This window comes from Myotis yumanensis, unplaced genomic scaffold (assembly GCF_028538775.1).
Source record: "Myotis yumanensis isolate MYYU_CA2020_CCGP unplaced genomic scaffold, mMyoYum1.0.hap1 SCAF_1, whole genome shotgun sequence".
NCBI lineage: Eukaryota > Metazoa > Chordata > Mammalia > Chiroptera > Vespertilionidae > Myotis > Myotis yumanensis.
The window spans coordinates 61,017,083-61,040,124 of record NW_027223752.1 but is presented as its reverse complement, the minus strand read 5'-3'; the positions used below and the strand labels follow the sequence as shown (position 1 = coordinate 61,040,124).

The 23,042-nt window shown below is 37.5% G+C and overlaps 1 protein-coding gene across 4 annotated transcripts in view; it reads right to left on the bottom strand.

Moving 5' to 3' along the window:
• The window catches only part of WDR72 (WD repeat domain 72), a 305,723-nt gene that overhangs the window by 204,403 nt on the left and 78,278 nt on the right, over window positions 1-23,042 (bottom strand). For all 4 annotated transcript variants that reach the window (XR_011472409.1, XM_070422447.1, XM_070422455.1 and 1 more), the window contains one exon: window positions 22,280-22,482. Coding sequence is in view for 3 of the 4 variants with exons in the window: in XM_070422447.1 (XP_070278548.1) it covers window positions 22,280-22,482 (203 nt within the window). In the remaining variant the exon portion in view is untranslated. The remainder of the gene's footprint in view (window positions 1-22,279; window positions 22,483-23,042) is intronic.

Here is a 23,042-nt window from a genome sequence, read left to right as displayed (position 1 = left end):
CCTCCTTAATCCCTGGATGTATAGAGCACCTGGGAAGGCACATGAGCATTTCCTTAATTACTGTCAGCTGAATCCAGTGGCGTTGGCAAAGCCATGTCCTGGAAACACACTTTGCCAAAAGACAGGAGTGTTGTCAGCTTGATCTTCAGCCCAGGTGCCAGGGGGTGGGTTTTGTTATTTAAATCCAGCCAAGCATCAGGAATGAATATGACTCAGGCCCACCCAAGAATGCACATAATCTCCTTTGTCTTGACTTTTAGTAAAACTTCCTGTTTTTTGCTGTATAAAATAAACATGCTGTATTGGCTCTGGGTTCCTGTCTCTGTCTCTCCATCAGAGGACAGTGGTCCCACCTGGCCCAGCTTTTTTCTTCCATCTCTGTGTCTGTCTCTTTCTTTCATTTTTTCAATCCCCAGCAGCCCCTACTCAGGAACCGGACTGCTCTCTAGCCACACTGGACGCAGAGAAGAGAGAAATATTCACGCCTAAACATTTAAATTAGATTTATCCAGTAAATGAAAGAATACCATTTTAACAGCATAAAGTAGCAATAATTACATATTAACATGTAATTCTAAATAGCTCCCCCATCAAAGATTTCTTAAAGAGAAAAATAAAACAGTAGTTATTGGAGGCTTAGTTAAAAATCTAACCAGGGTACTGATATAGAAGGATGTGCGCCAAATATTTCTCATTTGACAAAGCAACCTGTAGGACAGCATCTATAATATAATCTCATTTCTATATGAAAACAAAGTTATACATATGCACACAGATCTATACACATGCCTTTATTCTATGGCCTAGAAAGGAGCACGTCCACAGCATCATAATAATGGAGACTAACACAAAGGCAGTGGTTTGAAGAGTGAGAGAGCTTTGTTTACTACCCATAAACGTCAGGGTCCTCCCTGAACTGTCAAGCACTCATTTCCTAAAATTCAGCCTTGATCCATTAGTGATACATGAAAACCAATACTGCTACATCGTATTTTGGAAAGTCTTAAGTTACAACATAAACCATACCTGAAAAGTCAAATTACTGTATATATATTACTGACATGATGTCCAGGAAAAGAAAATGCTTTTATATTTTCCCCCCTCAAATATATCAAGACATGCCATCTACTTTAACTGATTTAATACACAGAACCACATAAAAATTTCATGGAAAGTACAACTTAAATGCTATTTTACCTATCTACCTTCTTGTCTCCAAAGGCTGTTTACCACAGGGATTCAACTTATTCTGGGAACTCTGCTACCTCCCTTAGAAGACACATTTCCATTAGCTGATGGAGAATCCCACCTTGGTTTACCCTCTTTCCTGAGACACTGGTCATTTTTCTAACAAGACACACACTCCTGATGAACAAGCTCCTGCGTGGTCTGCGCTTTGCCCTTTGGCTGATTCCAGGGTAGAAAATGCAGGTTAGAAAGTATCATTAATTAATGTAATGATAAGCTAACATTTATCCAGAGCTGAAATCTTTCACACAGTTTCACTTTAAAATTTAAGTTCTGAAAATTCAAACTCAGAGCTAAAGCAGATATTGATTTAAGGATTCTTTGGTCTATGAATATTAGTGACATGGGGGATAACGAATGCCTGATCTCCATATCAGCAATTAATTAATTAATTCCATGTCGCCCGGCCAGTGTGGCTCAGTGGTTCAGTGTTGGCCTATGAATCTGAGGGTCACCAGTTTGATTCCAGGTCAGGGCACATGCCTGGGTTGCAGGCTCAATGCCCAGTAGGGGGTGTGCAGGAGGCAGCCAATCAATGATTCTCTCTCATCATTGATGTTTCTATTTCTCCCTCTCCCTTCCACTCTCTGAAATTAAAAAATATATATATTTAAAAAATAAAAATAATAATTCCATGTTTATTGAGTTTAAAATTTTAATTCAGCAAGTCAAGCAATTCCTCAAAGTGCAGAAACAGGTTATTATGATTTATTTTTTCTTTCTGAAATGTCTTTCTCTACCTATCCTTGAAAAGATGATGCAGCTCCACTCTGGCCTTCAGAGCTGAAGTTACTAGTTGTTTTGAAGTGCAAAGTACTGTGGTTTCTAAAATTGATTCGAGGTAGCTCAGGAAATGCTTCCCATCAAACTGCCTTTGGAATACTCAGACACAGTCTTGAGAACCTTTCAAAATAAAAGCAGCTGGTGGAGGAGAGGCCAACTCTAGTCTATAGCTTTCTACTCATCACAGATCTAGTTGTAGATAATGTTTGCGTAAATTAAAAGCTGAAACTCCGTGTGTGTGTGTGTGTGTGTGTGTGTGTAGAGAAAATAACATTTTCAACGATTTATTAATTTTCATGATTTAAACCAAAATGTCTAAACTTTAATTAAAGTGACAATTCCATGAAGCATTATAATAGCACATCATTTCATTTTAAATATGCAAACTAAATGTATGAAAGAGTACTTTAGCTATTAAACATGCATACAGTAATAAACCTTTAGTACACTATCTGGACCCTCATTTATGAAAACAAAATCAAGTTTGTTATGCTTAACTATAACTGCTACTTAACATTGCTTTCTACATATAATTATTTCAGAAATAAATTTAAGTCATGAGATGAAGCAGACCTGGAAGTAAACACAAATGTTTGAGGAAGGTAGGAGTATCCATCTGCTTATTGCCTTTCACTCTTTCTATAAGGGTGGGGCTTTTTTAAATCAGACACATATACAAGCCAAAAACAAAAGCTGCATCTTCCATATATAATTGGAAATGTGAAATAAGATTTATTTTACCATGTCTGTGCTGGCAATTAGGAAATTCTCTTCTTTAATCTATCTTTCTTCAGTGCGATATACTTTATCTTAAGATATTTTTATGGAAAAAAAGTCTGGATGTTCAAAAGAGCTCATTTATATTTCTCCATGGGAATTTTATCTTCATTGACAGAAACCAGTAACTATTTTTAAAGGGACTTTTTTTTATTGATTGACTAAATGAAAAAGATCTACAAAGGGCTTTGCTCATATGGCACCAAATACGTTTCAACATTTATAACAAATGACTTAATTTCATAGAAACCATGAACAGGTAGGGATATACTGTTTATGAAAAGCATACATCTTACAAAGATACGAAAAGCCATTGGTGGAACGACAGGAATGGACAGATATCCCAACAGTGCATAAATCAAACAACAAGGTGTAAGTGAAAGCGCCAGCCATTCAATTTAGGACCCATTGAGCCCAAGGGTTGCTGGAGATAGTTGTTGGTAGTAAAAACTGTCACCCTCCAAAGGGCCGGTGGGAAGCAGTGTGACTGGCAGCACAAATAGAAGACAAAAGAGAAAGCCTTCAATCTGCAGCCGATGCACAGGAAGAACCTGGGGAGCTGAGCTTACAATAGAGACGACATTACCAAGCTAATGGCACAGGCAATCACGGGGCCACCACTCATCCCTGGTGCCAGCAGGGCATCCATTTTCAGCTAAGTGTTAGAGTACCTTTTTGCTTTCTCTCACCACTGCAGGGGTAAAACAACCTAGTGGGGGAAACCCACTGACTGGTAATAAATTACTATATTGGATACTTTTTGTTTTCTTTCAGCAATAACTTTACTGGGCATTCTTGCTATCATTACCAATTAAAGTGGAGCCTGCTTTAGCGAACGGCATCTAACGGTCTATCAGTCCCGATGTTCCAATTGCTTTGGCAAGTATCACAGGGTCAAGAGGCTCCTTTGACCTTGATCATCTAAGTCTTTCTGACCTCTCACTATTTAAAGCAATCTCAGCTGAACAGATGGACACTCTCTGCGACACTATAAAGCTTAGAATATAAAGATAAATGAAACTGTGTTTCAGGCCTCAACTTGGTTTATGGGTGTAAAATATTGTGTGTGTATCCTACAGAATCTCAGTTTTAAAGTGCACACTCTGACTTCGGCTAATGAACAAAACTGCATGCTTCTTTTATAATTAATTGTAGGTTAAATTATGCCATTCACCTACTAGAAGGAGAGTCTAGAATTTTTTCATATCTGAATGTGAAAGGGAAATGTTTAACCATCAACTGTATACTTTATTAATCTCTTTGTGTTAGCATATTATCATGGTTATTTAATATTTTGAGATATTTGGTTTAACCTAAAGTAGAAGATAGATATAATTTTATTCACTAGAACTGAACTCTCCTTTAAATAAAATAACTGTATAATTGTTCAAACCAGGCCACTTTTGAGGGTGGAATAGTGCACTATTAATAATTACACTGGAACAATAAGCATGTACTAAAATTGTCCCAGTGAAACTGAATGTATAGTAAGTAACCCTATCTTAAAGGAATATGGCAATGAGTATGCTTATTTTTTTAAAAAATCTATCTTTCTATATCGCTCTTGAAATGTGACTATTTTTCTGTAAATCACAATTATAACTCTATAATTCTATTTCTTATGTAACTAAAAGAAGAGAAGTTTATTTTTAAACTTTCAGGTTCAATATATTTAGTTCCAATTCTTAAAAACTTTTACTAGTGCTAAGTAAAAAAAATAAAGCCCCAATCAGAATATTATTCAAACTTTTTATTTCTATACTTTTTGCTTGTGAAGTCGATGCAGCTAGTATTCTGCTATGGTATATCCAAAATATTCTCTCAGCAATCAACTAGATGTCTGTAAGGTAAAAAGATTTGGTTGCAGGCAAGTGAGAAACAACAGATATAATGGCTTTAGAGTTAAACAAACCACTCACTACTTTGTGAAAAACTTACAAGTTCAGGGAGAGAGGGAAAGACAGAGGAGGAGAAAGAGTTAAACAACATTACCAACAGGTCAGAAGGAATGCTTCAGGGCAGCCTGGATTGGGAACTGGCTAACAAACTGGAAACAAAGTTCAGGGACCCTTTCAGGACATCTGGTCCTGTCCAGAACTCCATGGAGACATTTGACCCATGCCGGAAGGTCCTTCAAGTGTGGTCCTATCAAGAACATCCGTGAGCACATTGGTCCATGGCAGATGGTCCTTGATATTCGGTCTGCCAGAAACATCCACGGTTAGAAAATATCCTTGGGTTCAAATAGCCCATAATGTTTATTTATACTTCTGGTTTACAGCAATGGTTCTCAACCTTCCTAATGCCGTGACCCTTTAATACAGTTCCTCATGTTGTGGTGACCCTCAACCATAAAATTATTTTCGTTGCTACTTCATAACTGTAATTTTGCTACTGTTATGAATCGTAATGTATATATCTGATATGCAGGATGTATTTTCATTGTTAAAAATTGAACATAATTAAAGCATAGTGATTAATCACAAAAACAATCTGTGATTATATATGTGTTTTCCGATGGTCTTGGGCGAACCCTATGAAAGGGTCGTTCGACCCGCAAAGGGGTCACGACCCACAGGTTTAGAACTGCTGGTTTACAGGATTAATACATAAAAATACTGTGTTTTATTGTCCCAATAATTGTGTTGTGGTTGTATTGCCAATAATAACCTTTCTTGTCTCAGTAGACTTGCTACAAATTTTTGTGGCATTATGGACAGGACCAATGTCCCCTAATTGTGGACCAATGCAGTCTCCCGAACAAAGAAGAACCATAACCAGAAGTGTGTCCCCACCTTTAGTAAAGGGATAAAGACCAAACACCAGCTTTAAAGTTTCAGGGTTTTAAAAGTAATTCTGAAAAGCAAATACACAACACAGTCTTCTTTCCATGAAATGAAATACCTAAGTGACAGAAATCAACTTCAGGGAAAGGTTCTGAGAGATTCAGAAAAAGAAATGGCAAGTGGAGGTGTGGCCAAATAGGAATTATGGAAAATAATTCATGTAACCAAAAGCTATGGACTGAATGTTTGTGTTCCCCTCAAATCCATGTTAAAACCCTGATCTCAATGTGATGGTATTTGGAGGTGGGAACTTTGAGAGGTGGTTATGAGGATGGAGTCCTCAAGAATGGGATTAGTGTCCCTCTGAGAGGAGAACAGAAAGCCAGATAACTCTTCCTGTCATGTAAGGCTACAAAAAATCCCCTGCAGCCACGAAGAGGGCTCTCACCAAACACCAAATCGGCTAGCCAGTGGTCGGCGAACTCATTAGTCAACAGAGCCAAATATCAACAGTACAACGATTGAAATTTCTTTTGAGAGCCAAATTTTTTAAACTTAAACTATATAGGTAGGTACATTGTTATTAACTTAATTAGGGTACTCCTAAGGCTTAGGAAGAGCCACACTCAAGGGGCCAAAGAGCCGCATGTGGCTCGCAAGTCGCAGTTTGCCGACCATGGGCTAGCTAGCCCCTTGATCTTGGACTTCCCAAACTCCAGAACTGAGAAATACATTTCTCTTATATAAGCCTATAGTATTTTGTTATAGTATCCCAAGCTAAGATTTTTTAAAAATCTAGGAGTAATTAAGGGTCGTTGCTGATAAACTTATTTAACATTCTACTGAAGCCAAAAGTTCTTCCAAATTGTAGGGCACCACCAGAACTGTAGATAATTTGGAAAGAATTATTCTATAGTGGTGCAAAGCTATGGTGAGGACTCTATCAGAAGGCTGGATAAATCTGGCCAGATCTCAAAAAAAAAAAAAAAATGCGCAGGGGTGGGATTACTTCTGGAGACAGAAAGACTAAAAAATAACGTGACTTAGTCTGGAAAGTTGAAAAGATAAAGATATACTTCATTGTTATGAAATCATAATAATACAGAACGTGAAATGTTAACTCAAGCATCAATTTCTGAATTATTAAAGAGGGTGAAGATATTTATATACACTCATAGATTTTTTTTAAATTAGTAAAGCAAACAAGGGACATTTGAATGGTATACTTAAATATAGAAAAATAACTTTTGCTCTATTGGTTGGCCTTTAATAAACAATGCTAATACTACTTACATAATATTAAAAGTACAGATAAACAAAAAAAAAAGTTAAAGTCACTCATAATCACAGCATCTAGTCTTAACTTTTTAAAGCAGAAATCTGGAAAAAAAAAAACACAACAGTCTTCCCCACAAAAGTTCATAGACTTTTATAAATATTTGGATCTTAGAAACTAATACCTGTGTAATCCTTAGCATATTTACCAAATGTTTCTAGTTCTCCATCTTTCCCAGCACACGGCTTTGACTTTATTAGCTTGATCTCTGTGACGGTCAAGAGCAGAGACCCTCTTTTGGCCTCAGATAGGTGCATGGAGAGAGCAAAAAAATAAACGTTGACTGTTTTTACTTTTGAGGCATTCTTTGTTGCTAGCCTATCCTATTCTAGACTTTATGCAACTTGATCTCAGTAGATGGATGAATAGATAAAACAGACAGATTAATTACAAAGGAAAACCCTTCTTAACTCTTCTATCATCATCACTCAAGTTTTTGTCCTCTCAAAGTGCCACTCTAGTGAACACACAGATGATAATAAAGCAAAATAGCCTCATGGCTGATATGAATAAATTATATTGGGCTGTATAGAAGACTAATCCAGCCACAGCATTCCCTTAAGGCTTAAGCCAAAGCCTAACTCAGAACAAAGCTCTTACTCTCTTCAATTCTATGAATACTGAGAGAGGTGAGAAAACTGAAAAAGAAAAGTTTGAATCATGAAATTTAAGAAAAGAAGCTGTTTCCATAATATAAAAGTGCAAGGTGAAGCAGCAAGTGCTGGCATAGAAGCTTCAGCAAGTTATCCAGATCTAGCTAAGATAATGAACAAAGGTGGCTACGTTTTGTTTTGTTCTGTTTTTGTTAATTCATACCTGAGGATATTTTTTCCATTACTTTTTTCAGAGAGAGTGGAGTGGAGGGAGGTAGCGAGGAGAGAGAGAGAAACATGGATGTGAGAGAGATACATTCACTGGTTTCACTGGTTGCTTCCTGCATGCACCCCAACCCTGACTAGGGGTAGGGGGAAAACCCACAACCCAGATACATGCCCTTGACCAGGAATTCAACCCTGGACCCTTCAGTGTGCAGAGCTCTGACCACTTAGCCACAATAGCCAGGGCAAAACAGGTTTTTAATGTAGACAAAACAACCTTATATTGGAAGAGGAAGCCATCTAGAACTTTCATAGCTAGAGAGGAAAAGTCAATGCCTGACTCCCAGGCTTCAAAGCCTCAAAGGACAGGCTGGCTCTCTTGTTAGAGACTAATGCAGCTGATGGCTTGAAGTTAAAGCCAATGCTCATTTACCATTCTGAAAATCCTAGGGTCATTAAGAATTTTGCTAAATCTACTCTGCCTGGGCTCTATAAATGAAACCACAACACCTGGATGATAGCACATCTGTTTAAAAATTGGTTTACTAAATATTTTAAGCCCCCTGTGAGACCTAGTGCTCAGAAAAGAATTTTTTCAAAATATTACTGCCATTGACAGTGCACCTGGTCACCCAAGAATGCTGATGGAGACTGACAAAGAGATTAATGTTGTTTTCATGCCTGCTAATACAACATTCATTCTTCGGCCCATGGATCAAGGAACCACTTTTACTTCCAACTCTTATTATTTAAGAAATGCATGTCGTAGGACTAAAGCTGCCATAGTGATTCCTCTGATGAATCTGAGCAAAGTAATTTGAAAACTTTCCAGACTCACCATTCTAGATACTATTAAGAACATATGCAATTCATGGCAAGAGGTAAAAATATCAACATTGAAAGAAGTTGATTCAACCCTCCTGGATGACTAAAGAGGTCAAGACTTTAGTGAAAAAAGTAACTGTAGATGTGGTAGAAATGGCAAGAGAACTGGAGTTAGGAGTGAAGCCTGAAGATGGGACTGAATTGCTGCAATCTCATAAAAAAATTTAACAGATGAGGAGTTGCTTCTTATGGATGAACAAAGAAAGTGGTTTTTGAGATGAAATCTACTCCTTGTAAAGATTCTGTGAAAACTGTTGAAATGACAGCAAAGGATTTAGAATATTACATAAATTTAGTTTACAAATAGCAGAAGATTTGAGAGGAATGACTTCGATTTTGAAAGAAGTTCTGAGTAAAATGCTGTCAAACAGCATCTCATGCTACAGAGAAATCGTTCATGAAAGGAACAATCAATGTTGCAATCGTCATTGTTGTCTTTAAAAAAAAATTGCCAGAGACACCCCAACCTGTAGCAACCCCACCCTGATCAGTCAGCAGCCATCAACATCAAGGCAAGATCATCTACCAGCAAAGAGATTATGTATGACTCACTGAAGGTTCAGATGATGGTTAGCACTTTTTTTTTTTAGCAATAAATTATTTTTTAATTAAGGTATGTACATTGTTCTTTTTGGACATAATGCTTTTGCATAGTTAATAGACTACAGTATAGTGTAAATTTAAATTTTATATGCATAGGGAAACCAAAAAAAATTATGTTACTGGCTGTATTACCATATTGCTTTATTGCATTGGTCTGGAAAAGAACTGCAGTATCCCTGAGGTATCCTTGTATAAAGGGCAAAGTATATGGGAGGGGCATGGTGCTTCCATGCCCTCTCGGGGTGAGTCAGGATAGCTAGATTAGGGTACCTGGCCCACCTCCCTCCCCTCTACATGGAAAGAGACCTGCAAGAGGAAACAGTCTTATAAGAAACTGCAGAGACAAACAAAAACCAGTTCTGCCCAGCCAGACCAGGAACCATGACTGAAGAATGACCTATAGCTAAGTGTAATGCCATTATAATACTACTAGAGGCCCAGCACACGAAATCACACAAGACCCAGACCTGGCGCACCATGGGACCCAGCGTCAAGTCCTGCTGGCACTGCAGGACCCATCAATGCACCTCCTGGTGACCGGTCTTTGGTCGTTACAGCATTATGACCACTGGGTTTCATATATAGATTAGCATTGCAGATAGACCAGTACCCAACATGCACCAATGCCATGACACTTCCCAAGAGGACCAAATGAAGACAAAAATCCCTCCTCTTGTTGTGAAGAAGGTGCTTCACCTACCCGTCCTCAACTCCACCCAGGACCACCCAAAATTTGCCCTTTCCTGAGTTCTTCCTCTCCAGCCCAAAACTTAAGCCTAGGCCCCAGGCTCTGTGAGGCAACTCGCTTCTGGAGTCTGCCTGCACTCCCTTATCTGTGTGTGCTTTCACTTTGATCAAACCTCTGTGTTTTACTGAGTCTTTCTGTTTCAGTGAAGGAACTGGACACTGCCACAGGGTTGAGGCCTCTCTTGGCCTCCCCATGAGCCTCCGAAATCACAGGTGCATCGCCCTCCCAGGACCTCTATGTGTTCAACAACTCGGAAGCTCTCTGAACCCTCTCCTTTTCAGTATTTATTAAGCTTCACTACATAGGCATGATTGATTAAACCATTGGCCACTGGTGATTAATTCAACCTCTAACTCCGCTCCCTGCCCTGGAGGTCAGTGTGTAGGGCTAGAAGTTCTAGCCCCCAATGGACCGTGGCTAGTTCAGCTGGTTGCAACCAGCCCCCATCCAGAGGCTATTCAGGGCCATTCCAAAAATCATCTTATTAACATAAACTCCCATGTGGTTGAAAAGGCTTGATATGAATAACAGAAGACACCCTTATGGCTCTTATAGCTTAGGGAATTCCAAGGGTTTTAGGAGCTGTGTGTCAGGAACCATAGATGAAGACCAAAATATATACTTCTTATTATATCACACTATCACAGTAGCAAAGAGAGGCTTAGTGACTGGCTCAAACTCATACAGCCATTGATTTAATTAGCCCAACTACTTAAGGGCCACGTTTAAATTAGAACACAAATTGACTATCCCACCCCAATGCTCTTTCCACCACAGAAAATGGGATCTCTCATGCTTATGTGCCTTGTTTCTCAGAGAAATTACTAGAAGACACTGAAACCACTTCCCCGCCCACCTCTTCGGAAAGGTGGCCGTAGTTGAACAAACACATCATAATTAAAATTTGGTTTGATTTTCATCCTATAAAAAGCTTCAGTGACACTAAGAAAAAGGTACTCAATATCAAATTCAAAAGCAATTTCATTAAGCAGCTAAATTATATGTGGCAAAAAGATACTATGTCATATACTCTCCTTAAATTGCAACTGTTTTCATCAATTTTTGTACTTCTCTCTGTATATAATTGTCAATTAAGATAACAAGTAAGGTTGCTAAATTACTCTGTACTCACCCCCTAGAGATGAAAACTAATTAAAAGACATGTGCTGTAGATATGCTAATTTGACTTACGGCTAACACCTTTGCTTCCCAACTATGACATGTCAGTGGCATCACGCTGATGCTTTCCAAACATCATACTAATAAGCTTATAATTGGCCAAGAGGTCAGAAAGGATGTAGGTTGAAGAAAAAATAACTTAGAATTGGTTTGCCACAAAATAGACCAAAGAACAAAAAAACACCAATCAAACAAACAAAAAACACTACCACCACCACCAACAAAACAGTGCTTTCTCTTTGGAGTGATTCTTATGTGTATTTACATAAAGAATAACCAGCCAAATATAGATTTGGGGTATATGTTGCTATGTAGTCACCAGATATCTTAGCCAATTCAATTTAACACATATGTATTAAATTGAAATCAATACCTAGAGAAAACCCTCGTGTAAAAAAAGAAAAAAAAGTGTATAATTTAAACTAAAGTTAATGAAATGCCTGAAGACATGGGCTCTTTCAAAGGACCATAGAACTATAAATTGCTCATATCCAGTAATTGCTCAAAAAGATCAAGTTTGAAGACTACCTTAAAGAACTAGGAGTGGGGGAAATAAAAATGTCCAAAAAGCCCAAATAGATTTTATAAATCAGGGCTCAAAAATTGAGTGAAAACATTTATAAAATTTAGCAAAGAGGGAGCATTACAATATTATCTGTTAATAACAAAAAACAAATGTAATTTTTCCAGTGAAAACCTTCTAGTCCTCTTTTTATGGCCTGTTACACTGAATTATAATGAATCTAATCACAGTCCTGCCTACTGCAGTTTAGAAAACCATGGCCAACAGGCTAAATATTGACTACCACCTTTTAAAAAAAAATATTATTTTAACACAGAAAAATGTATCATCTATGGCTATTTGGATATTATAAAGAGCTGAGTAGCTGTGACAGAGACCATATGGCCCACAAAGCCAATAATATTTACAACTGGCCCTTTACAGGGAAAGTTTACCAACCATTGGCCTGTTCTAAATTAATAGAAATTTTGTTAAGTCCCCTTGATTCAGGAAAGTTTTATTTTAACAAAGGACTCTACTATAAGGTTATATTGGTTGTTTGCATGTCACCTATTTTATTTTTCACTACAAATATAACATACAGACACAGCAGTTTTTTATTTCCAATGAGCTTAAGGCCTAATTGAGAAGATAACACAGATAAATACTTGAAAAATAGCCATGGAATTCATAGTTAATTGGCAGTTGCATGTTAAACAGTGCAGACAGATGCTGTAGTGTGGGTGGGACTTAAACAGGTGGAGAGTAGACCATTTCCTGTACATGAGATTGGGCAGAAAGAGATGCATAGAGAGCAGAGCCATCAGGACAGTCACAAGGAGGAGCATTGGCTTGTCTACTGTCACTGAGTCACCTCCTCCCTGGAGGCAAGCAGACAAGGAAGAGAATCCCCATGAGGCTCGATACCTCCTGGGACTGCTAATCCAGCATGCTACCCTATGTCCCTGCAATAAGGAGTTACATACAAGCATTCGCTGTTATACACATCACAGAACAGAATCAGTCCTCTCTTCACCAACCTGTGATGAGAGGGAGATTTCTGCAATTTTCAAATAATCTAAGAAAGTAGGAAGCACTGCTTGCCACTGGAGGGATGCAGAATTGTGCCAAAGACTCTGCATCTGGGAAATAAAACATAAATCAGGCCTCTTCATATTTATTACACTTACATTTCTAAAAGTTATTACAAACCCATTGATTAGATTGTAGCTGGCTTCAGGGTTTTTGCATTGAGGAGAGATCTTAGTAAAGTAATTATTTAAGGGAAGCAGAGGGCCCATGATATACAATATAATCCTCAGGCTATTTTTGAGTGCTTATTTTAGGTAATTTTGTTACTAGAAAAAGGAGTCTGAGATTTAAGGACAAGTGAATGGGGCAATAATATAAAGGTTATTGGTATAAGAAACCATATAACCACACTCTCTTTTAATCTTTCTTTATAAATCTATATCAGCTCACTGTTGTGCCCATCTTAGCTATAGTGAATCATTTCTCCCCAATGTACTAAACATACCAAATTTCATCACCAGTGTTTAATATATTTTTTTCTTATAAACTTTTGAATTGATTTGGACTGGTCTACTTATTGATATGCCTTATAAACTTTTGAATTGATTGGGATTGGTGTCTAAATATCAGTGGGGTAGCTTTGTGTTTTAACAGCCTCTTTGCTGTTATTGACTATTTTTACTAGGTCACGCTCCTCTGTAAGATCAAGTCACATGCAAACCCAATTTTGACTGAAAGCAAATGACTGACTAAATATGTATTTTAGGGGCACTTATTTTTTCATTTCCCCTTACAATTCAAAAAAGGAAGAATCCTCCACTTTCTTACCACCTACTTTTCATGTCTAGACTTTAGTAGTATTTAGTCCATGTGTTTATTCAACAAATATTTCTGAATGCCTGCCTTGTGTCCTACATATGCTAGATGGTGAAGACATTGTGATAAACTAGTAAAGCAGATCATTGGCCCCTTTGAATTGAGGGTTTGCTCTTTCTTGTCCACTTGCCTCCAAGCAAAATGGTGGAAAAGATAAAAAAGTAAAATGAAAAGGATGCCAGAAAGAGAACGGAAGGTGGGCTGCTACTCACTTGATAGGGAAGTGCCATCAACGCTTAGACTTCACGGTAAAGAATCAGAGGGAAGAGTCTGGCAGGAGACCAGCAGCAGGGGGAATATGCATTTCTTTAATGAGGCCAGGTAGCTGGGAATTAAATATCTGGGCTATGGTGCCAAATATACAGTTAACATTTTTCAATATATTTTTCATGTATGCTTCATAATTTTGGATTGTATTCCAAGGATGAATACAACACAGGTCATATAATCGAATGTCCATTTCCAAGCCTCTTTCCTTCTCATCCAGGTCATGCTAGTGGACGTTGAAAAGCCAAATTCATCAACTGTGATGTGAGTTCAACAGTTTGGAAAATCATGTGGCTGAAGAGTGTGTGTAACCTTTACAGGACATTCACCCTACCCCCAAGATAGTATCAAAATCACATCTAAAACTCAGAAGGCATTCTTGCTAAGAAAAGAGTAGATTCGGTTTCCAGTTTAGGAGATAAAATAAAAATCACACAGTAATAATACTAGTTAGCATTTGAATTTGATGAACATTTTGAAATATTAAAGCGGATATTTTCTAGGTTTTGATTATCCGTTAAGGTGTCCAAAATTTGGGAACAAACAAAATGTCACCAGACAATAGTGAAAACCCATTGAAATTTTTCTCCAGGTATCCATCTTTGACCACTGGCTACACCTGCTTTAATTCTCAAGTGAGGAAACTTTTAATTATAATATGGTGTTGCATGTTTTCTCTGAATGAAATTCAGCATCTCCTGAGAATGAGAATTAAAAACAACCATATTAAATGATTTATCAAGAAGATATCAGGCAAGAGCTTTATGGGATATGCTGTATCATTTATAGGTAATGAAGTACTGAGTATCTTGTAGATTATACTGCTTAATTCTATTGTACTTAATGATTTACCTATGAATTAAGCATTACTTACAATGCTTTATATTTTTTTTGCAGATAGATAAAATAAGGGCACAAATCCTTAGGTTTAATCCTTATATTTTTTATAATTCCTGATACAAAAATGAATTTTAATAAATAATAATAACATAATGTTTTAGAATGCAAGAGCTTAGTTCTAGAACCAATGAACAGAGAATACTATTTTAAGGCAAAAAAAGTCATTACTGGGCCTCAATACTAGTGAAGCAAACCATCATCTGGGGTGCTGTGTGTTAGCTGGGCACTCTCTCTCCTTGGGACACCCATTGAATTTTCTGTACCTGATCCTAACTGCTCTTTTGAGTAAGATAGAAGAGTAGATCATTTAAGTCAGATGTATATTTCAGTGGCATAACTTATGATTAATGGGATTATCATAAAAATTTGTATAAAATATCCTCAACACTGGTAGTTTTCTGTTATAATTACTAATTCCAGACATTCTTAATAACACCAGAAATTTCATGCCTAAGGTCAAAGAAATGTTCTAAGGATTGGCTAAGCTGATCATTAGCATAATTGAATATTGAAGCATAAAAACTATGCTTAAGAGGGCTTAAATACAAACAAATTTTTACTACCTATGAACTTGACTTTAACTATAAATGGCAGAGTTGAATAAAATATAATAAAAAATGTTGGACTGCCAATCATATGATCACAAAGTCTGTGAAAGTTCTGGATTCAGGTAACTTCTCAGATTTGGAGAGCCCTATCAACTATGAAATTATTTTCTTACTTAAGCCTCATGATAATCATGTCGGCAGAGACAGGACTCCCATTATTCATTTCATACTCTGCCACAGAATCACATGATCAATACCACACTATGATTTTTTGCATAACAGGGTTTGGCCTCAGAGTCAAGAAAGACAGATCTGCTATACCACAGGTCAACTCCTCAAAGGAACAGACAGGGGAAGAGGTCCCCAAGACAAACAGGAGTCTTGATTCATGACAACTAATCAGAGCATTTAGGCAGAGGTTAAATGTTCCAGAATCAGAAGAGAGTAATGGTCCTCAAATAGCAGTTCCCGTCTGTAGGCACAATCATAAAGTTGCCCCCAAGACCCCAGACCCTGGTGAAATATACCTTCTTCCAGTTAGTCATCCAAACACTAGGGACTGTGCTGAAGGGATTGTGCTGATGTAATTAAGGTTCCAAACCAGTCGACTTTAAAATAGAGAGATTGAGTCATCCTGGCTTAATCACATGGAGTTTTTGAAAGCAGAGAGTTCTTTACAGCTGGTGGCAGAGGGAGAAGGTAGAGATTCAAAGTACAAGGGGACTTTATACACAAGAAGTTCTCCACTGTTTGTTTAAAGATAAAGGGGACTATGTGGCAAGGAGTGTGTGACCCCTAGCCAACAGCCACCAATAAATAAGACTCCAGTCTGGCAACCACAAGGAACTGAATTCCACCCTTAACCTGCATAAGCTTGGAACAGGACCTTAAGCCTTGGATGACATAGCAACCCAGCCCACACCTGGATATCAGCCATGTGAGACCCTGAACAGAGAACTCAGCCAGGCTATGCCAGACTCCTGGAACCTGGGAAATGGTGATATAATAAATGTGTATTGTTCTAAGCTCATACCTACATTTGTGGTAATTTGCTACACAGCAAATTAACACTAAACTTCCACCACCTCGAAGGGTGCAGGCAGAAGAACCACGAGTCATCAAAGAGGATGGGGATTGAGGATTCTGGTTCTTAGAGAGGCAACGTGGAAGGAAGAAGTATACTCAGCCAGGTAAACAGACAGAGAAACTAAAATTCAGAGATCCAGCAAAAGTTAAATCTCATCAATTAATCACAGCAAACACAAGGAATTCTGAAATCCTGGGACTACAGAAATAACCCAAACTACCTGGTAGTGCATCAGATCCAAGCTTAGCTGGCAATGAATGTTCAAGCAAATAAGGCAGGGAGATAAAGATGGGACAACATGGGAACCCAGCAGTGAGAGAAATCCGGCAGGTCGGAGCCTGGCCGCAGGGGCCATCCACCAGTGGATTCAGCTCCACTGGGGCTAAGACAGCAGAGACAGGAACCGATATACATACTATTCAGGCAAGACTGGGCTCCAAAAGGAAAGAAAGGAAAGGAGAGAACAGGTATCTTGACGACTTGGCATTCTAACATGTTACAGCTAAAAAGGTTCTGGCAAACCCCGTACCCCTCCATTACTACTGATTATGCACCCAGATTAATGTTTTAGTTCAAGGAGCAAAAAGGAAAAAATGTTGAGAGTAAATGGAGGCCAAGTTTTGTATAATGAGCAGAGACCTCTAGTGGGAGCTGGGAAGAAAGGAAGAAAGGTGAGCACGGCTGTATTCCATTTCAAATGGCCTTTGAAAAACCATCAGGTCTTGGACAACATGCAAAGACAAAAAACAAAGACAAGCAGAAAAAACAACTAAAATGATCAGTGCCATGTGGACGTGCCTGGAGTTTAACGTGTGCATAAGAAGCCCCAGCTGCTCCTAGCAGCCTCTTAGGAGCATTTTTTATACCTGGTATGGGTAAGCATACTTAGACTACAAACTTATACAGGATATTTTAATTTAGGGTTAAGGCAGCCATTTTCATAAGCTTAATAGTATGTAGAAAATTACAAATAATGTCACTTACTCATAAATTGTATTTAATATCATGAATGCCATTTGGGGATTCAGGGAACTGACTGTGCCTCCAGGATGTCACCATTCAATGCAATTCAGAAAAACAGATGGGAATATTAGTTGGATATCTTTTTCAATAAGTTCATGCTCCTAGTATCAATGAATAAAGCAAATGTCTTAATACATTTTGTTTTTACCAGCATAGGGAAAATATTTCATTAGAATAAATGCCTTTTTTTTCCCTGAGAATTGCTTCCTGTTACATTTTTGCATTTGCTGCTCTCTTAGGACCAGCTTCAACATAAGTCATTGGAACAGAAGGAGTGCCTGTTGGGGTTCCTTTAAATGGGTCCAGATGGTCCTCTCAGTCAATAAGTGAGATTACCAGCTTTCAAGAAGAAAGATTTTATTTTCCTTCTTTTCTTTCCTGGTATAAGCCACTAACTCTTTTAGGTAACTCAACATCCGAATTTCTACAAACTTCATTTTTTTTACACCTGACAGTATCATCTACTGTGGTAGTCATCAAAAATAGGATATAAACACAAGATCTTACTGATGCAGGACAACAACTTGGTTACCAAGGAAATGCCAAGTCTCTGTAAAGGGGTAACATTTAACATCACCTTTTAATCAGAACCATGAAGTTGCTCAATAACAGAATATTCAAGTCCATTGAAGTGAATTTCTATCCCAGCCTTTACAAACTCCTTTCAGTGGGATGAATAGGTTCATCTTTGTGTCCTACAAATAGCTGGTTCTTAACCAACTTAGAAACATCACAGGTTTTTAAAAAGCAAAAACAATTTACAACTAAGAAGAATAAAAAGTAGGGAAAAAAGAAGAAGCGAGGGAGGGAAATGTCTGTAAACGGTTATGGGCAGGTTATATAGGATTGAAATGATTATAGAATTCATAGTTTTAAAATATCCACATAAAATTATTAATGCAAATTTAAAGATATGCTTGATAAATTATGCAACATTGTCCCTATGTGAAACTAACTACAAAATTATAGTGCCTTTTATTCATATTTCTACACTAGAATCTCCAGCCCACAAGTCAATTGATGACTATAATCAGAATGTTTAATTCAAAAAGAAAGTTATAATCTTAAAATTCTCATGTTTCTTAAGAATTAATGAATATTGTGGGGTTAGAAGGAGAAACTGAGATAAACCTAGTTTAAATCTAGTACTAAAAATGACATAAGCATTCATTTAGTAAAAAGGTTTACTTTGGAGTTAACAGAAGAGCTAACATTTTTTGAAACCAGCTAAAACCAAAGCAGAACAAATCCTTTCTCTGGTAGAAATCACAACTGCCTATCAGCAATTATAAAAACAATAACACTGACCTTAAATCAGCCTTAAAGGTCTCTGTACACAATTATTATTATTATTATTATTATTATCAGCTTTATGAATTTTCAGTTGCAATCTCAGCCTCAAATTCAATAAATTCAGAGTTGGTGATTAATAGGAAGATGGCTCTTTTAACAGCTTTCACTGGAAAAGGCTTTTGAAAAAGTTCACATTTTACCAGCATTTTCCATGTTAAAAAGGACAGCTCCTTCAAATCCTGCTCAACATACCTTAGACAAAGATTTATGATATCTCAGGCAAACAACAATAAAATTTAAAATCAAATTCAGTCAAAACTAGAAATGATTTAAGTAAGTCATATCTGCAATCTTGGGAAATCAACAGTGAACTAAAAGGATTTTATACCTGGAATATTTTTTATTCAATGCAACTCTTGAAACATTTTTTTTTATCATCTTGAGTATATAATTTCACTTCCTGCACTCTGTCTTAAATGCAACAGCTAACACAGTGGAGAAACCTAATGAAAAAAGATCCCTTGCATGTAGTTATTATAATTAACAGATTCAAAGTCTATTACTGACAGTCAGGTACCATAACAACCTTGTATTGCTGTAAACTGCTAGGAAACTCTTCAAAACCAGCAAGAGTCTGCTTTAGGGAAATCCTGGGCAACACTGAGGACATTCCTGGTTGTCAACATCTGTGGGTGTTGCCATGGGCACAGCCACAAAGAACCCCGCCATCTCTACAAAAAGGTATACACACAGCGAAGATGGGAGGGACGCAGACGGTGAATTAATAAAGGAATCAAAAAGAACACGTACGCTGGCCGTATAGAATAGGCACACGATTTTGAGTCCATGCTTCATGCTAATTCTTTTCTACTGAAGCTGGAGAATCCAAATTCAACTGGACTGTAATTGTGACTAAACACGAGCCAGGGGGTGGAAATGATATCCTAAAACTCTGCACTTGGACCATTTTATCACAAGCCTTCATCTGAAACTCAAAGTCAATTACATTTAAAATAATATTTAAACTTCCACTTCTAAACCCTGGATGGTCGTTTATATATGTACAGAAGAGAAAAGAACAGGTTACTAGGAACAAGAACCCAATATTGATTTTCGGCGGTGCAGGAAGGCATCTCCTTTCTATTGGGCTGCTGTCAAAGCCACTCTTTAACAGCTGGAGTCAAATTGCACTATTTACAGCAAGAGCCCTTGTCAAGTGGACCATAAGTATCCTAACAATACACTATTCAAATGGCACTTTGCCACACAAATTGCTGACTTGATGAATAACCTATGTCAATGACTGAGGCCAATATAAAAGTTTCATTTTTATGAGAGGTTTTTACATTCCCACATTAAGTGAGCTTTCTTCGAAGCACTATTAGGCTATATATTGCAGCCCTTTGGATGATGAAAATAATTAAAATCTGTTTAAATACATCAGGGGAACTTGACAACATTAATATGGATCTGGTGTTAACTGCATTTGTCACACGAGTCAGAACAGTGCCCTTCTGGTGCTGGCACTCCCCACCGGCACGTGCTGCACAATGCAGGGCTGCAGCCGGCCACGCACCATGAAATACGAGCATTCTCCTTTTGTGCCTCTGATTTACGTCCAACGAATGTTTCGCTACAAGCCAGGCTTTGAAGTCCTGTGAGGAAATTCAAGGTTGCTTCTGTGTGCAAGAGGACAGCTGGAGTCACTGAATGGTGCGTTCCCTACTCTTCCTGGTGACGCTGAGACCTCCTAAATTAGTTCGGAAACAAAGCTGTGATAGGCTTTTCAGAGTGTTCCTCAACATTGAGGCAACTTTGTACCAAAAATATATTTAAACCCATACCGCACAGTGAGAAGAGGAACATTCTTCATTAAGCAGCTGTAAAAACATAGTATTATTACAAAAAATTTTATTTAACTCCATGATAGTTAAAATATATATGTAAAATATGTAAAATACATCCTTCTGAGAAATGGATATCCTCTGTCAAAAATTTGTATCACTTCACATGTGTTCAAAAAGCAAATTGCCTCGTATATTTCTTCACCATTGTATTGTGTATTTCTCTATTCTATCACTAGGAAGGGTGCTATAGTGTAGGTGAATATCCAAATCTTATTTTAACATGTGGTGCTGGGCAAATTTTAGGTGCTCAACAGCCATGTGTGGTTAACAGCTACCATATTAAACAGTGAAGCTCTAAATAAGCAACAGGGGCAGTCTTTGGGCACCCATTCTCTAGAAAATCAGTTTTTTAAACAAACATTTCCAGGACAGTACAATGGGTCTACATTGTAGCAGTTAAAATAATCCAGTTTCTCCTTTTATTCATTTTTTAAAAATATATTTTATTGATTTTTTTACAGAGAGTAAGGGAAAGGGATAGAGAGTTAGAAACATCGATGAGAAAGAAACATCGATCAGCTGCCTCCTGCACACTCCCTACTGGGGATGTGCCCACAACCAAGGTACATGCCCTTAACCGGAATCGAACCTGGAACCCTTGAGTCCGCAGGCTGATGCTCTATCCACTGAGCCAAACCGGTTAGGGCTACTTTTACTTATTTTACAGTCAAGGAATGCAGATAAAGAATTTAAAATCAACAAGCCAACAGACAAAACAGGCCTTCTTTCTTTAAAATATAATGAAACTATCAAGATTTCTGCCTTGTAGAGATGATTTTAGTAAGACTGTTTATTTCTTACTTTGAAGCTAATTTCCTCCCACTGCAATTTAAACAGTTTCTATCTTGTTTTATCCTCAGCAGAATCTGAGAAAAATCTGTTCCCCCATCACTAATATATTGTGTTTCTTTAATCAGCCTTTGAGACCTTGGCCCTCTCCTTCCCCGAAGACTTTTCTTTGGGTAGCTGCACAAACTCAACTCCTCCAGCATTTCAAATTGGACTCATTTTTAAAAATGCTTTATTGTAGTTGTTGTTCTCTTTAAAACCTTTCCCCAAGACTATGTGTACTCTTCAAAAATTATCTAAAGAAAATAAAATCTATATATACTATTATCACCAGCTAAAGGGTAGCTCTGAGGTCCTTTAAGAAACTGAAAGGAATAGTAACCAGTTTACCTTCTGGGCATTAAACTAGACATTGGAAACCTAAAAAGCTGGTGATCCTAGTGATGCTGAGTGTATCTAAATAATTGTCCCCACAATGATCCAGTTTTTCTGATACATTTTTGGTTTATTTGTCATTAGCATTATCAAAAGAGGTAAAATACTCTCACCTAAAAAAACAAACAAACAAAAAACCCTAGACCACAGAACGTAGGTTTCTTTCCTCTTATCAATGGAAACTATCCACCTAGAGATCAAGAGTTAATATAAAATTGGCTCAATTTTTACAAGCTACAACCTATTTTATCAAAAAGAATGCTACATCAAGAGAAATAATCATTCAAAAAGATATCCCGATTAACCCAAGATCACTTGGTGATAAGTCTGGTAGATGCAGATCATATGAGTTCTTGTTTTTGTACTGATATTTACTCACCACATATTTATGAAGGCATATTAGTTCTTAGTCAGGGTTGATGATGTCCTGTTAAGCAGCAGCTTAATTTGAACTTACCTTACATGAAGACTCCACCTGCAGACCAGGGCAAGGTATTGGCCCAAACTGGTAGGAGCTGGAGGGTCTCTGCTCTACACTTTTGTGCTTCTGTGTCTCTGAGGCAACTGAAAGCACTGACTCAGGCTTTAGAAACTGTGAATCATCACAACAATTAAGAATAATTCTTGCTCTTTCTCCTGTCTCATGTCTTTCCAAAGTGCCTGGAAAACAAGATTAGAGATAAAAACGTATGAAAAATATTTGTCCCAAAAGAATGCAAACAAAAAAATACTTTGAACAGAAAATCACAGTTCTTTAAGCTTTCTCTAAATTATTCAAATCATCGTCTTACAAAGGCTGAAATTATGGATTTGAAAAGCTTATCTTCCTCTTTGTGCTTTTTCATCCACTGAAATCAACATGACATTCAATAGTCTTTAACAGTAAAAGCTCTTACTTATTATAGAATAAGTAAGTGATCAATGACAAAAAAACTATAGAATATTTTAGTTAGTGTACCAACTCGCAAACAACAGAGAATCCACAGTGCTTTGCTTGGGTTCCTAAGCTTAAAAGATATGTGTTGGTGATATAGTTCAAGTGAACAAGGCAAGTAAGAACTCACATGTTTATTACTACCTCCCTCACCCAAGTGTTCCCACAGCTTCAGGAATGCAGGCCACTCTAGGGTGTTGTTGTTGGTATCGCTGGTATTGTAGCTGTTATAACATTTGACCTTTATTTCTTATGTTATTAGAAGAGGAAAAAATTCCTTCGCCCT